The 17,617-nt window shown below is 41.2% G+C and overlaps 1 protein-coding gene across 3 annotated transcripts in view; it reads right to left on the bottom strand.

Annotated features, from left to right (window-relative positions):
- Nucleotides 1-2,540: 2,540 nt before the first annotated feature.
- PCYT1B (phosphate cytidylyltransferase 1B, choline) overlaps nucleotides 2,541-17,617 on the bottom strand; it is a 1,139,653-nt gene continuing 1,124,576 nt past the window's right edge. For all 3 annotated transcript variants that reach the window (XM_069637298.1, XM_069637297.1, XM_069637295.1), the window contains one exon: nucleotides 2,541-4,944. In XM_069637298.1, coding sequence (XP_069493399.1) covers nucleotides 4,720-4,944 — 225 coding nt within the window. In that variant the 3' untranslated portion in view covers nucleotides 2,541-4,719. The remainder of the gene's footprint in view (nucleotides 4,945-17,617) is intronic.

The raw sequence follows: 17,617 nt of genomic DNA on the forward strand, positions 1-17,617 counted from the left end.
AGGTTTTTGACACACAACTAGATTTTTGCCCAAAAGCTGACTTAGAAACAAAAGGTGATTTCAAAGGGAAGTTGCCATATGTCTGTTCCAGACTCCTAAACCACTCCTTAGATAGAGGCTGGATTTGGGAGGAGAGAGAAGGGTAACTGTCCAATCCGATTTGTGAGAACTCTTGCAGGGTACTCCCCAAGATTGTAAGGTTGATGGTCTCATCAATGCTATATAAAGTGGATGCACTATGAGGAAATGGGAGAGCTGCTACAATTCACATTGCCTCTGAGTGGAGCTGTATATTGCTGGAAAGACCTGAAAGCTGACTGTTTCTCATGGCGGAGAGCTGGGGGCCATCCTTGAGAGTGGAATGACAAGACCCTTGCCCTATCTATCCAACGGGTCCTGAAATGCAGCTGGCTTTTCTGAACTTTAAACAGAGGTTTTCAATGAAAATAGACTTGAGCCCTTTGTGACCAAAAGATGGGGGAATCTGCTGGACTTAAATGCTTTCCCTTTATATTGGGCTGAGGGCAACCAAACTGTGCAGATCCTTAGCCTATTTAACTAAAAATGTTAATTTAGTTAATTCCCCTTGGTGGAACACCACAGGCAATTTTTGTTAAAATTTGAAATTAACAAAGCTTATTCCGAGTGCGGCTCAAAACTGTAGACTGTAATTTAATTGGGTACTCTTTCTGTTAAGCTTCCCCAACACAGGAGGGTCTGAAATCCAAAATTCTCAAATCATCCCCATTTTTACCACCCTCCTTCCCCAACACAGGCCCTTAAGTGGAGGGAGGTCTGAAACCCAGACTTCTCAAATTATCCCAATATTTACCATCCAGCTTCCCCAACACAGGCCTTTAAGTGGAGGGGGGTCTGAAATCCAAAATTCACAAATCATTTTACCATCCAGCTTCCCCAACACAGGCTTTTATGAGGAGGGGGGCATGGGTTCTGAAATCCAAAATTCTTAAATCATACAATGTGTACCCTCCAGTTTCCCCAACACTTGCCTTTAAGTGGGGGTGGGGGGGGCGGTCTGAAATCCGAAATTCTTAAGTCATCCCATTTTTTCTGTCTGACTTCCCCCACAATGACCAAAGTAGGGGTGGGAGCTGAAAAACACAGTGCTGAATCACCTTGTATTTATTTTGAGCAAAGGTGTAGGTGAAATAGTAATTGCCATATGCATTTGATCAAATCTGTAAGCCAAACAGCTGGCTTTTTAACGGCGCAGGAAAATCGAAATTGCACAGCAGTACATCTGTAAATTGATTCTGTTCACCGACCAGTGCTAATTATTTCTTGAAGTGAAATCTGTAGAAAGAAAAGTATTGTAATTTGTGTTTTCCAACCCATTGGTTTGATTTCTGTATCAAGCGTTATTTGTGACCCACAAAGAAGGTGGTGTGTATAGTTTAGCGATTTCCATTACCTATAATTCAAATAAATACAAATATATTTCCTGTACACCGGCCTAGTTCTTGGCTCATTGGTAGCTCAATGGAGGAATCCAAGGGGCATTATATGTGGCTGAGATAGGGCTGAATAAAAGAACTCACATTTGACAATTTTTTTGCGTGACACTTAGCTTGGGAAGGGAAGGAACTACCTGTGTTCAGGGTGGCCTCTCAATAAACTGTTACACACCCCCACACACTCAGGGTGTAGCAGGAGGTATCGTCAGACCTTTAAAATTGATTGCCCAACATGTCACATCTGAATATTCTTAATTTAGACCCCAGCAAGTATTGTCTTGTACCTGTTTCACCACAGCTCCTACAATATTCAGTGTCCAAATTGAGATTTGCCCTGAAGAGTTTTTATCACAGATGTGTAATTATTATTGACGAGCATTCGGTTACCAGTTCCAACTCCCCAGCTCATTACGAGAGTTACCATTGTGAAGGTGGTCAACATATCTGACGTTTTCGGCTAGTTTGATATGCAATTTGTGCAACACGGCCATATCTACGGTGGAGTGTTTACCGTTTAGAGAGTTACAGTATTTGCTCATTCTCGTACCCTGCCTCTGGGAAACCACCAACGGCATCATTCTAATTTGTTACTTTCGAGTAATCCTAAAATATGTAAAATACGATATGTTCGGGGTAGTTACGAGTTAAACTAATGGACAACAATAAATAAAATTGGGCTTTTAAGCTGCCACATGATTGTATTAAAAAACGTTTTGGGTGGATGACAAGATCTATAACATGGGATGTAATTACCCCAATAGGTGAAACTGTTTGAGAACATTTACCAGTGTTTCCTCCTTACACCAGTACTACTGTAAACATGTGCAATATACCAGTATGTGCCTGTAGGACGAGGTTAGCCCAGTTTATGTACCTTTAGGAGCACATGTCTTCCCTAACTCAGAATGTTGCTTATCATATAGCAAACACTGTTACCTCTCAAATTATTCTGTGTAGGTGCCATCGTTGAAAAAGTTGTAATGCTTTCACAAACAGCTAATCTCTGTTTCTCATACAAAAGTCTATTCCAAGTAGAACTGGTTTCACCAAGTAAAGGCGCCACAATTTTAAAGCACAGCTTTTATTTTATCGTTCAGCATACATTTCATTATTTTAAACAACACTGCATGAATAACATACCACTTAAAGCAGAGGTTAGAGGTTGAGGATCTATATATTTACGAATATATAGAATAACTTAATTCATAAAGATGATTTGTTTTTAAATAATAAAGCATGTAAAAGGCATCTAACAACTTTTGTGGCTTTTGAGCTGTGTAAGGGGGGGAAATGCTTGCCGTTGCAGGCATCTGCCTTTAACTTCAAAATACACTTCTAGCACCATTTTGAATCCATATTTGTGAACCTGAAAACACTCAGAGCCTGATTTACAAAAATGTTTTAACATGGGAAAGCCCCATAGAATTTTTTTTGTAAATCAGACCCTAAGACTCACTAGGGTGAAAACGCTGCCTGAATCCTACTCGATGGGTAAAATCCACAATGTCGCTTGCGCCTTTTCGGCACATGTAAAAATACCAGGGCCTCGCCTGACATGGTCTTTAGAGTTCAAAAACATAGGTGTGCAAACACATCTATCACTGTCTACTATGCTATTGCAAATGCACCGGGAATGGCAGCTGCTTCAGAAAACAAAATGAGTACATCCTGGTGGAAGCTCTATTATAGCAGCAGCCCACTGCCTAAATTGGGGAGAGATTTGTGAACGGTACCTTTAAAAGCTTGTTTTGTTTCCCCGCTGCATGGCACATTGTTTTCTTTTAATTTTGTGCTGCATGACATTGGGATTTTTGTTCTTTTTCTAAAGCCGGACATGCACTACAGGACAAAGAAAATCTACATTTATGAAAATTGACCTATTTGCCTAGTCAATGTCTGTTTTCTTTTAACAGACAAACGTTCAGGGGACTTCATGCAGTGCTTTCAACCCGGAAGTCAGAACTGAAGTCCAAACATGGTGTTAGTCATGTATTGTTAAAAGTGCAATCTGGAGGCAAAAAAACCTCTATCCCCATTAGGGTGGTCAAAAAAGTCTCATAAGTGTTACATGCTCTTCATGGGGAGACGTACACTGATAGAAATGCCTGTGCTGCTCAGGCAATGGGCGACCTCTGCCTTTGCCTCGAGGCTGCGCACTTACGGTGCGGCGGTAGTAAATGTAACATAGTCATACATCTGCAACAAATGAATGATCGCCTACTTAGCATATATGCAGGATATACAAATGTTTTTGCCCTTCTAACAGACATGAAATCAGTTTCACCTAAAGCAAATATAGCTAACAGTACATGTGACAGAATTGCAATTTCTTGGTAAAAGTGCAAAGCAGATTTGGGGCGAAAACCCTTCAAGATTACTCAGTGAAAACCCGTTGTGAGGGGAGAGTGATTATGTTTTAACTTGATAACTCTGATCACACTGCATACAGTAAAGCAATACATTCTTTGTTGGGTTTGCTTCGTGTCTAAGCTGGGCTAGCAAGGTGCCCTTTCCTAAAAGTTTCTCATAAAAAGGGGACGTAGTGGATGGAAAGGAAGGTAGATGAGAAAAATATTATTGAACTTCTGCTTGTTAAATAATGACAATAATATTAATATTAATAATAATAATAATGGTAATAATAAAAATAAGCAAAGAGAAAACGCCTTTAGATCTTGGGAGACAAAGTCTATTCAACAACAATATACAACCTTTCACACAAAAGCCTCCAAGCACAACACTTTGTGTGGTGGTTTATTGGTTGGTTTCCATTGGGGTATAATATCAAGATGTTTTCTTGTGAACAGTACTTGGATAAACATACATTCCCTGGTTCCTTCTCCAAACTAAGTTGAGAGAATTTTGGACCCTCTCCATCTAGGGGTGCTGTGTTTTTTCACATTTTTAATCCATGCTTTCTGTCCGAGTAGCTTATCTCAATAAAGAGTGTGGTCAGCTAAGGCAAATACATTGATGCCATAAAGTACAGCAGTAGCAAATTTCTGCTGCACTTGCTGAATTGATCTGCACGTGGAGGTGTAAAGGTGTCGTAGTCTCTGTTCCTGAGATCTAGTCCAAGGCATCTGGGTCCTTACTACTATACTTCATCAAAGGGGAGGCCTCCCTGAACACCCCACACAAGGGATGCTATGCGTAACGGCATCCCTCAACAAAGTGTGTGGGTGGAAGGGGGAGAGTGAACAGAAAGGGGGGGGGCTGCACATGGTTTATTTCCTTCTTGGTATTACTTTTCATCTTCATCACCCTCACTCATGCTGCTGATGGAGGCAGAGGCCCCTTTAGGGGAAGAGGGAGACAGAGGTTTATTGGGTATCCATGTGAAAGGGGGAGATGGTGAACGAGATGTAGAGCCGGATGGAGAGCAGCCGCGCGTTGGACTGCCAGTTGGGCTCTGCCTTGGTGAGATTGTCTGCAGCATCCGACTACTTCTCTCTTGAAACATCAGCTTCTGGTAAAAGAAAAGAATGCATTGTAAGTCTGGTGTGCCAGGCAGAGAAACTTAGCAAAACAATATTGGATCTAAGACATATCTCCTTTGGTACATAACACAGTATGGGTGTGCCTAAGAGGTGGAGAAGTCAGGTGCTACAATGAATGGTGCAACCTGTAAGGACAATCTGGCAACAGACATCATAAAATATTGTGGGCCTCATCACAAGTCTGGCGGTATCCTGGCAGTAATAGCGCCGTCCTGCAGTAGGTGGGCATGAATCTGTCATTTCTAGTGTCTCCACCTGAATTTTTAAAAGAAAAACTCACAAACCACCTGTAAGGAACATTCAATTGTAGCAGGGAGACATTTATAAGTAGGAAATCATGACAGAAAACACTCAGATTTACATGTTACCACACTACCAGAAGGACATGGTAGGGAGCCAGTATGTGTGCGACAATATAGGTTACCCCTGGCATGTTTGGAATCACTAGCTGAGATAATCAAAAATTTAGAATATAGTGGGATCATTAGGCCTATTCATAGTACATCAAATACCCTTATATTAGGTGTGCTAAAACCTAATGGCCAATGGCGGTTGTGTGCAGATCTACAGGAATTAAACACAAAGGTACCTGTTTCAAGTGGACCCTTCCATTTATTGATCCGGGTCCTGCACAGATTCACGGGTCAAAGTTGTTTACCACATTAGAACTTACAGTTGGATACTGGTGTGTGCCACTAGCTGAAGATATTATAAATGTGTTTGCATTTTCTTTTGACAAATCACAATATGCGTGGTCCCGGACACCTTTTGGGTATATCAATAGTGGCAGTGAGTTTGAGATATTCCTGAGCAAGGCACTCCAAGATGCAGCTGAAAGGGGGACGATAGTTTATGTGGATGATGTGCTAAGGAAAAATGAAGATTTGTAAAGCCAATTCAAAGAAGTAAGACATGTGCTTAGCCAGCTGCATAAGGCTGGGGCAAAGGTATCTTTACAAAAAGCACAGTGGTGTAGAAAAAAGGTTAACTTCCTAGGTCATGAAGTAACAGAATATGGATTAAACCCACAAAAGAAAAAGATGTAGGCGATTTATGAACTAAAAGATCCCACTAATTTGAAACGTTTAAAGTGCTTGTTAGGAATGACAGGAAATGTATTAAGAATTATGCAGAGATTACACAACCTTTAACAAGATTACTGAAACAGGGTGTACCCTGGAAATGGGAAAAAGAACAAAGTGAGGCACTAGCTAGGTTAAAAGAGCATCTAATGAAAGCACCATGTTTGACATACATAATAAAAAAAATAACAGGATTTCTTTGTAAAAATATGATTCACTAACCAATGCACATCAGCAGTGTTATATCAAAACATTATGTGAATAACAAAACTATTGCATATGCTAGCAAAGCATTGTCACATGTAGACACCAAATTTAGTGAATGCGAAAAAGCGCTTCTGACCACTGTCTGGGCGTTAAAACACTTTCACTCCATAATTCAAGGAGGCGGGTGATTATTGAAACAAATCACCAGCCTCTACAATTTTTGCAAAGTAAGAGAATCAGATCTGGGAATTTGGCCCAGTCAACAGTTACTTCCTGGACATTAGCGCTTAAGGGATTTCCTGTAGAAGTGAAATATGGACAAAATAAAAAGAGCCTGTTGCTCAAGGACTGGCATAGTTGCATGATTGTGCAGCTGTATGTGCACCTGATGACACAGAGTTAGAAAAACATTTGAAAGAATTTAAAAGCATTCAAAGAAGAAACATGTAAGGATTTACCAACTGTGTATGTAGATGGATGCGCATACCATGTAAAAAATGATACAGAAAAAGAGCTAGTAACAGGAATAGGAATTATATGGTTTAAATGTGACAACATTCCAAGAGTAATCATGAGGATAGGTCCCAGAAGTAGTGAAGTGGCAGAATTGGCCGTTATTTATAAGGCAATATCTACAGCAGTAGAAAATAAACTCAAAGAAATAGTTCTAATAACTGACTCTGATTATGCACTGAATAGTTTTGTAGCGTATTTACCTGGCTGGAAGGTAAAAGGCATGCTCACCTATAACAAGAAACCACTTAAACATGGCAAGATGATTCAAGCCATAGACAAGCTAGTGTCAGAAAATGACCTGATAATCCATTGGAGGAAAATATGTGGTCATTTGAAAACACCAGGTGGGGATAAGAAGGGAAATGTTTAAGCAGATCAATAAGCCAACTTTGGAGCTCTAATGGGGGAGTTATTTCCTATTGAACACCTGCTTGGTGAAATACAGGTAGAGGCGATAACACGCTCCAAGACTCCAAAAGCAGCTAAGCAGCCTGTGGCACAATGGAGTTTTGATACTCCAGATCAGGACCTGATCAAAGTGCAAAAGGAAGACCTTATTCTAGGCCTATTTTATAACCATTTGTAGAGACAGAACAAAATCCTCTGACTGAAGAGGACTGCAAAGGGAAAGATGTGGGATGTTTTTACACCACTCGTCCAAGCCCTGCAACATTCCTGTGTGCTGCTTGCATCAGGAACATCAGAATGGCCGCTGGAAAGCATTATGCACAATAAAATCACCGAGAAGTGCGCAGGAAAAATCTGAAAAATAGGCCGCCATCCACTTTTGCCTATGTCAGTGGTAACACAGGAGACCACTTCCAAACCCCATCATTTGGCCCACAGAGCAAAATGACTGCAAAGGAAACACAGAGCTGTGTGGAAATCCGTTTTTCTTGGTTGTAAAATTTGCAAAAATCATGGCTCATAAACCACCCAAAAGATCCAACCTCCTTGTTGGGTGTCGAACATCATTCTACTTCAAGAATCCACATAAATATAATGTCAGCAGAAGTATATTTTATCAGAACAAAATCCACTTTTAAAGATGCTTGCTGGTAAGAAATATGTCAAAAAGGGTGCAATACCGTTATTCGCCTCTGTCAGACGCTGGCGATCTCTAAATCTGTCAGGTGAAACTTGTGTCTCAAAAGCTAAATATGCCAAAGAAGGGACTTCCATCAAATGCAATATATTTGCCACACATTGATTTTCATGTTGAAAAAGACTGGAATTGAAGATATGTTTGCTTATTTCAAATTTGTAACTGTAATTTTTCACAAGGAACAATGTCACAATTGATCATAAGGTAACCTGATTCAGCTAAAACTTCAAAGAGGTTTTTCTTCACTGAGAACACACCACTCTGTTCATTCCCATAAAAAGGAGAGAATATCTCAGGGTTGCTAATAAGAAGAGGAGGAGACTTCCTCTGCTGCTCTGGGAAAAGAGACAATGGGTTCCTTGAACTGAAAGAAAATGCTAATTCGGTGTGAACAGAAACCAGCCCTGGCAGGAAGGCAAGCCCATGTGACTCTCTAGCCCAGCTAAGACCTTGGAGGCGGAGACAAACCATTGTGTGTATTCAGAGAGCCCAGAAAATATTGTTTTGGGAAAAGACTTATAAAATATTGTACCGAACTGACAAAAATATGGAACTTAGAGATTATTAAAATGAAAATATTGCTCACAAGTAGAAACTTCTCTGGAAATGTTGCGACATTCAGAGACTGAACCACGAAAAAGTTCATATTCTAGCAATTGTGATTATGTTAGGAACATGAACATTTCCAGGAATATGCCCAGATGGTGTGTGTATGCATGTGTAAAATTTGGTACAGAAGTGACACTGAGTAACCACCCAAAAGCGCGAAAATGTGTCATTTGTTAATCAAAACCCGTAGGAAGAGGAGGCTTGGACAGAAACGTACCTTAGTCAATCTGTCATATAATTATGTATTATTAACAAGTTGTGCATATTGGAAATATGTTTTTTGGGAAAAATTGAATTTCTCGGTAAGAACAAAGGGGAGGGATTTTCTCTGGACCCTAAACACTGTGTCACTCAGACACATGATGACACATCATGGCACACTGTTCCCTTCTCAAATCAGGAGAGGGGGAATTCTCTGACCTATCAGATCCTTAGAGGGTTGGGCATAGTATAATCAGCCTCCTCACCCTTTGGAAGATGGATAAATAGGGACTGTTGAGGACCCAGACAGACACACACATTCACTCATCACTGATCTACCGGCGAAGCGCTCTGCAGGAAGAACCCATCTCCAGAACCAGACTCCAGAACCAGACTCCAGAACCCTGAAGCAGAGGCCTAACCCAAAAAGCTGAACCCTTTTCAGCAGGCCTTTAAAATCTTGCAACCTGATTTAACCCCTAAACTTCCATGGGACCTAATCAATTCAACAGCCTGGCTGTGCTGTGTTGGCTACCTCTGGCCAAGAACCCTTGCTAGAACCCAAGATCCAAATCAGTCCAGCAGAGCTGTAACCCAGAACCCGTCAGATCCAGTCCAGGAGGCCGTGCAGACCAGAGTGCCTTGCTGAGAGCAGAACCCAGTGCCTGAGACCTGTCCGGTGGCAAGCGAATTCCAGCCAAACCTTTGACCAGATCTTTGACGTGCCCATTCCATTCCAAAGCCATAGTAGTGAGTATTTAGCATAGAACTGTACATAGTCATCTTTTAGTATTCAGTAACCCAATCCAACCCATTCCAACATATCCATAACTGCATTATAGAATCTCTTTTGTCCATCCTAAATTCTTCTCTCATCCACATAATCCTGTGATAATTGTAGTGATAATCATCTAGGCGCTAATATATATTTTCTGGAGAAAGGCAATCGTCTCATAGAAACCATCCGGAGGTGCCTCTGGATCGGTGGGTGTGCTGTCCGTGTAGTTTGCAGCTCCATAGACTCCCTAGTGTTAAGAAATCCTCGTTCCAAATCTTCAACAGTGCATCTTTAATTTTGAAATCTTGACTCTTGAGAAAAATTGACCTTGACTAAAACATCTGTAACGTCTGAACCGTACGTGCTAGGAACGAAAGTTAAATGTCATTTTGAAGCTAACATCCTCAGCTTTCAAACAAACTAACACTTACAAAGAGCAATTGAGAGTGTTATAAAAAAGAAAACCAAAAAATTAGATTACAAGATGGACTGATGATTAGAGAATCAGTGACAGGCCAAATTCAATGGGTAGTACCTTTGTCATTTGTGGGATTGATGTTACATCATGCCCATGATTCCATAACTGCAGGACAAAGAGGTTCACAAAAAACTTTGGGCATTTTAAAAGATTATGCCTACTGGCCACACATGGCCCAAGATGTCAAGCTCTACACCAGAGGGTGTTTAGTGTGGGCACAGTTTCAACCTGAGTCACCTGCTCATAGAGCACCGTTGATGAAAAGGGGTTTGAAACTCCCATGGTCTGATTTATGAATTGACTATGTCGGGCCCATAAGAAGATCAGCAAGGGGATACAGGTACATGCTGACAGTAACTTCTCTAATGTCCAAATGGGTGGAGTGCATTCCAGCCCCAGCTTGTAGTGCGCAAATGGCAGCCACTTTACTTGTAAATCATATTTGTTCAAGATTTGGTTTACCTCAAAGAATAGAGTCAGGCCGTGGAAGTCATTTCACTAGTGTATATTGATGACAAAAATATGGCAAATCTTGTGTGCAAAGAGAAAGCTACATATTTCTTAACGGCCCTCCTCTTCAGGGGGAGTTAACGGTGTAAAAGATCAATAGTTGACATGTTGAAAATGTTTGTAGCTGATGGCTATCAGGTCGACACCCTCTAAATCAACTAATCTCAGCCCCCATGAAATAGTGACAGAAAGGAAAATAGTTCTGCCACAACACTTACTTCACAGAACAAATGAACAGGTGCTGGAAAATGCGCCCACAATTCATGAATATGTGGAAGAATTGAGAAAGCACTTGCAACATGCATTTTTATAGCAAAATTTGGAAAAGGCAGCTGACAGTGCAAATACATACTATGATAGAAAGGCATCTGTGAGAGAATATGAAATAGGAGACAAGGTTTATAAATGTTACTTCGGAAAGGGGAAACATAAAAACTCAAAATTTCTTGCAGCATGGCAAAGGCCATATAGAATTGTAGATAAGGTTTCACCTGTGGTCTACAGAATTGCTAAAAAGGAAGGAGAATTAACAGTGGAACAGTTTGTTCATGTTAATCAAATTAAACCCTGTCACCCGAAACATGAAGTGAAAAGACTAGAGCGAGTTGAAATTAACAGGGAGTAAAAAATAAATAAATAGATTTCCCATAGCAAAAGATTAGGTGTAAATAGTGCAGAAAATGTCTTGGCTGCGTGGCATGGTATTTCTATAATTTTTATTTGTGTGCATAACCAAAATTAGTTTCAGGTGCTCCAGTGGAAAAGGAAAGTAAAAGGTTTAATGTGTGTGTTTTAGAACATCTGGATTTGTTTTTCCTGCAGTGATTTCGGGTTATATCCCAGCAGTAAAAGGGAGTGTAGGTGTAGTTGTAGGAGCTCTGATGTTTAGCAATGGAACTCTATATGTCTGCTTTATCATTTTAGCATGCACATGTTAGAGTGGGTTTGAACTGCAATAGGGGGTTAGGGTGTCAAACTCATTTCTGGACTCAAGAGTGTGAGTCTCAGGCAGAATTAAATAAATGCCAATGCAGAGAGAACATGCTTGAAATTGCACGTTGTTTCAGGATGATTTTCCAGTGGACTGAGTTACACTAAATATAATACTAATATAAATTAACACACTTAATAAAATTTAGTGCAAATGAGTCTATGTGGAAATAGCCTGAAGGCAGATTTTGCAAATGCATGATGCTCTTTAAAGTGGGAATTTAAACGTGCAAGTGAATTTACGCTGAGTGATTAAAAAATGTGATGATCCGTTCACTGAAAACAGGCCATTGTATGAAGCAGGAAGCAAGGAGAGATGTATCTTTAGCTATACAGCAATGAAATCACGTGCCAATTCCAGTGGAATAATCTGTTCAGGGGTGTGGCAGAGGGAGTTAATAAAAGGACTTTGAGTGGTAGTAGCTGATCAGACATCTTCGGGCACTGGGAGACGGAGTAACAGGGAGCTGGCTGGAGGCAGAGTTCAGTGCTGGCATGCCGTCTGATGTTGAAGCGGTTTCTTATTTGAGTGACTCTTGGTGAGGCTGCCGGAAAGATTGATGAGGATTTCCATGCGAAACTGAACCAGAGACATCGCCAACATTCTAGGTAAATATTAGTTTAAGTGAGGAGGTGCTGTTTCGAATGTGGTCAGTTAGTCAAGGATAAGTAGAACATGTCATTTTAGGTGATGTCTATTTTTAAACGTGCATATAACGCTGAATTTCTGCTTTGAAGAGTTTGTTTTGTTTTCTTGTTCCAAAGTATATTTATCTTGCCAAGTTCCACTTTTCCAAAGACAGTTGGTAAGACTAGGCACAGTTAATCATGGAAAGTTATTTCAATATATTCGCACTGTGAAACACAATGTGGGCATAGCTGTTACTCTGTCTAAATTGCATATTTATATTTTATGATAAAAATAACACATTTCAGAGCAACTTGTGGTTTCAGTGCATTTTTGCTGCAATCAGTCATTTTATTCGATCTGCACAATGGGACGGGTGTGCGATAAGAAACATCTCAAAGTGAAGTAACTGCTCTGAATTGTTTAGCTAGAGAGATTGAATGGATGTGCAGTATTTCAATGTGTCTGTTTTACAATTGTTGAATACAAAAGAAGGTAGCCGGTGCCCCTCTCTAGAAAGAACATGGCATGATAACCTGTTCTGTGTTTTTTCCCACTTTGAGAGACCACAGATATCGCTTTTAGCTCACTGTACTTTTCACAAAGGAGGAATATCCATTTGCATATTAGTCTTTGTCCTGCACACAAGGGCAGTCCAGCACCGAAATGCCAGGCAAACCTCCTTTGAACAAGAGTACCAACAGCAACCCCATACATGTATTTTAGCCTTGTTGGGCCCAATCAGTGAGGTGGAGCTGTGCCTCTGTGAGCACAGTGAGCAAGGGGTCCATGTCTGGGTTCCCCTAGGCATGATAACCTGTTCTGTGGTTGTTTCCCACTTTGAGAGTCTGCAGCCATCACTTTTAGCTCACTGTACTTTTCACAAAGGGGGAAAATCCATTTGCATATCAGTCTTTGTCCTGCCCACAAGGGCAGTCAAGCACCGAAATGCCAGGCAAATCTCCTTTGAACAAGAGTACCAACAGCAACCCCATACACGTGTTTCAACCTTGTTGGGCCTCATCAGTGAGGTGGAGCTGTGCCTCTCTGAGCACAGTGAGCAAGGGGTCCACGTCTGGGTTCCCCTAGGTAACGTAGGGTGACCAACCCCATGCTCCTTACAAAAATACAAAAAAAGGTAGCAGGCGCCCCTCTCTAGAAAGAACATGGCATGATAACATGTTCTGTGTTTTTCCCCACTTTGAGAGTCCGCAGCCATCGCTTTTAGCCCACAGTACTTTTCACAATGGAGGAATATCCATTTGCATATCAGTCTTTGTCCCACCCACAAGGGCAGTATAGCACCGAAATGCAAGGCAAACCTCCTTTGAACAAGAGTATCAACAGCAACCCCATACACGTGTTTCAGCCTCGTTGGGCCTAATCAGTGAGGTGGAGCTGAGCCTGTCTGAGCACAGTGTGCAAGGGGTCCACTTCTGGTTTCCCCCAGGTAACTTAGGGTGACCAACCTCAAGTTCCTTACAAAAATACAAAAAAGGTAGCAGGCACCTCTCTCTAGAAAGAAACTGCACAAAGGGACGGGTGCGCGATAAGAAATATCTCAAAATGAAGTAACTGCTGTGAATTGTTTACATAGAGAGATTGAATGAATGTGCAGTATTTCAATTTCCCTGCTTTACCTTTGTTGAAACCTGGCCAAAAAGGGCATAGTGTGGCATTGTACATAAGATACCACGAGGAAGCATGAATCATTCATCCAGAGTGTATCAAGTCCAGCATTTTGTTTATTGTTAGTGACCGTGGTAAAAACAATTATTAGGCAATATTCTAAAATTAGGCTCACCACCATAAAAATAACACCATAATGAAAAAAATACCACAAAGTGATAGGTATATCCCCAAAATATATCCACCATATTGGAAGTTGGGGGGGTGGAAATATTAAGAATATTGGTGGAGAAGTTAGGGTAGAGGGGAAAGAAGAGCAAGGAAGTTGGCAAAGATCAATAGAGGACCGGTGGATAAGGAAATGAGGTGTATTACAGAGTACCCTGGGAAGAAGAACTTGGAAGCCTGAAAGTCAGACAGAATGAGAAGGACGAAGGAGGTCCCATGGTCCAGAGGTAGACAATAGAGGGTTAAGGAGGAACAAGTGCACTACAGGTGGACGAAGGACCAGTGAGGTCCTTACCAAGATCGAGGGACATGAGAAGCCCTCCTCTGTGGCTCTGGCCATTGCTAGACACAGACTTTCTCCACGTGCCAAGAATGCTGCAGAGAAAGATGGAGTGGTGGCCAGGGAGCGATATCAGTGAACTGCTCTGAAATGACACCAAAGGTCTGGGGCCCACAACAGACATTGTAAAGAAGAGGCTTCAGGACACACATAAACCCACAATGAGAAAGAACTGTAAAGCTCTCAGGAGATTGAGAAGTGAGAGCAGGGTCAAACCCCAGAAGATGGTAACTAAGGAGGCTGAGACCCCAGCAGTATAATCATTTCTAATCCGTTTTTTAAATATTTGAGCTAATCTTGTAAGTAATCAAAATAATAAAACCATGTTTGAGCTGAGTTTCTGGTCTGGGCTTTTTCTGATCCATTGTCTCCATTCGTTAAAAAGGGAGGCTCTTATCAGTCATTTTTAATTTGTATTTAAAAAAATGTGTTCAGTGTTAATAAATGTCCTAGGGAGCTGAAGTCTGCCAAAGATCAGAGGAAAGAAATCCTATACCCACCAGTGAGTTACTGGTGATATTCAATGTGCACAGCTGGATTGCCCGAGGAAAGTGCCCCACACCCCCACCTTGCACACTGTAGACATTAAAGCACAGACTAGTATGAAAGTGTCAAGTGAGTTCAAGTGATTTTCACACTGTAGGGCTCTCTAAAAGGTCCTTGAAGAAGTCTGGCAGTGAAAGGTCTTGATAGAGACTCTATCCCTGGGTTGATAGAGCCCCGCCACTTCACAGGTGCTGCTTCTTCTTCGGGTGGTGCCAACTGTCAAGGGCTATTTGTACCTGCCTAAATTAATCTTATTATTTGTCTATGTTAGGCGATCACAGCAGATTTCTAAGCGGGACTGTGTCCCCTGAGTGAGAGGACCATCAACCACAGTCACGCAACCCATTTACTTAGAGGCTGCATTATGTTTCCTGGGAATATCACATTATCAAATGAGGTGCATTTAACATGAACAACCCCAAAGTGGTTTTATTTGCATACATTGACTTTGCTGTCTCTTCTGTATTCCGTAATTTCTTCTTTTGCCAGAAAGCTACATGAAGCGATACTCATATGTTTAAACATGGGCACTACTAACAACTCTAGCTAGGATCATTCAAAAGAGGTGCATTGTTTGTGACAAACTGGCCTACCACGGGATTATTTTCAGAGCTTTGAGCCACATGGAGGTGTACAGGATGGCAGTGCAGAGCCCCCTTCCTTGTCATCGGCCCCTTCAAAATCTGGGAAACATATTTTTGGAAGATCTAGACTATGTTGGGCTATATGTACATTCCCAGTTATATAGGTGGTTCAAGACAGTGGGTCCATATGTCAGCAAGTCTACTAAGGCTGCCAGTAACACGCTGCTGGGTAAATTAGATGCTTCTATAACCAGTGAATCCCCCTTAACAGGGTCTCCATGTCTGTGCCGAGAATCCAGGAACCTGCAAACCAAAGGATAAAAAGTGAAACTCAAACATCGGTTGGAGCTCTTCTCTGTAGTGCCACAAAGTCCTGTGCACCGAGAGGAACCCTTCTGGAAAAAGAACAGACAGCAGCTTGGGAGCAGAGCAGAGCTCAAGAAATGTGTGGCATACTAAGAAAAGGTCTGCAGGATCTTGCATACCATCAGGAATTCATGCAGACTCACAAGAAGTAGAGACTCTGGAGTGGAAAAATCGATAGCGAGACCAAAGCCAGACATGCAGCAGAGGGACTGCAAGCCACCTGAGCTGATCCCATAAAATAGGGTGGGACTTCTGCCCAAATCAAAGCTGGCCATTGAGGCTTCTGAAGCCATGGGACATGGAGAACTGCAGCACCTGAGGTAAATGAGACAAGTGAAAATAAAGTCTATCCAGAAGATCCACACAACACAGGAAATAATGTAGCCAACCAGAGAAGCAAGGAGTATAATTCTAAACCTTTCCACCATCACTTATTTGTTTTGCTATCTGAGGATAGACTAAGTTAATAGAACTAGAGAAGCAGTCATCCAGGGGCAGGAAAGAAAGTAGCCTGCACAGTTCTATGGTCTTTGAATATTGTAAAATTGCAGTTTTCTTTGCATAAGCACCATCTTTAAATTGACCCTGATGAAGGCAGACTTGTACAGTGGGCACAGCCGAAACTAGTTGGTCTTCTACACTGCTTTATTCCAGCACAGCATCAAAGTGTGTATGTTTAGAGGCCTGAATGTGTAAAAAGGCCCTATTGTTAGGAACTGGGTTTATAGTTTTGCTTTAGATTGTTGTATTGTTTTTTTTTTCTAAACAAAGGTTTTCTCTCATTCTTTTGTACTCGGTGGTGGTTTCCCTTATTCTTTGCACATTGGTGATATGCATTTTATGTGATGATTGGTTTACTATTTAAGTGTTGTATTAAACTTTGACAGCTCCTTTTACACCAAGCGTCCTACAGTCTGCATCCCATAGTGATATTGTTCAATATATATGCTGATGTATTAATTCCATTCTGAGAGATATCCATAGTCATGACCGTGTTGTTATAATTTAAATATATGGTTTGTCTCACCCAGAGTATCACTTCATTTTGTTACCAGGCTGCGCCTGCGCCCACCACTCATGTTGGAAACAATTTATATTTCTTTCACACAGGTTCCTTTTTTTAAGAAGTGCTTTGGTAATACAGGGGTACAGGGGACAGCTCAATCAGTAACAATTAAAAATTGGGAGGAACTCCATTTTGTGACCAGTTGCTTCTATGAAGCCTTAAGGACAGGTGTGTTTGTAGAGCTGATGGACACCTCAGAGGAGTATCTTGGTGCTGTTGACAGATAACATATGTTTGTTACCCAATTTACTGATACTCATTTAATCTATATAGAAATCAGAAGAATGAAGGACTGAGTGGACCTGCTGGGATTCGAACCTGCGACCATGACGTCAAACACAGGTCCCTGTGGTGGATGCATTAGGCCACTGAGTCACAGACCCGGCTTTAATGAATGCCAATCTGTACTGCTATTAAAGCCTTTCAAAGCCCAAGTTGGGGATTGACTCTGCATTGTGCAAAGTAAAGCTCTTTGGAAGATTTTGGAATGCTCGCTAGACCATGATTCTAGGTTGTTAAATGCACACAATCCTATTCCCTAATTTGGAAGTGATGTAGGTGTATTTTACATCATGCACAGCAACAAGCTATGAATACATGCAGGCCATTTTCTCAAACAGTTGTTTCTGGGCAGTGCCTTTGTATGTTAAAAGTGCAATAATCGATAGGGAAGTTTACAGCAATCACATATTCCCCCATGACATGTTTGAATTACTGCTTTTAGGCACTATTCATATTGCATTATTGTACTTGCCCTCCATTTATAATGTGAACAAGCT

The sequence above is a fragment of the Ambystoma mexicanum genome, chromosome 7p (genome assembly GCF_040938575.1).
Source record: "Ambystoma mexicanum isolate Mex_15411 chromosome 7p, UKY_AmexF1_1, whole genome shotgun sequence".
In the NCBI taxonomy this organism is placed as follows: Eukaryota; Metazoa; Chordata; class Amphibia; order Caudata; family Ambystomatidae; genus Ambystoma; species Ambystoma mexicanum.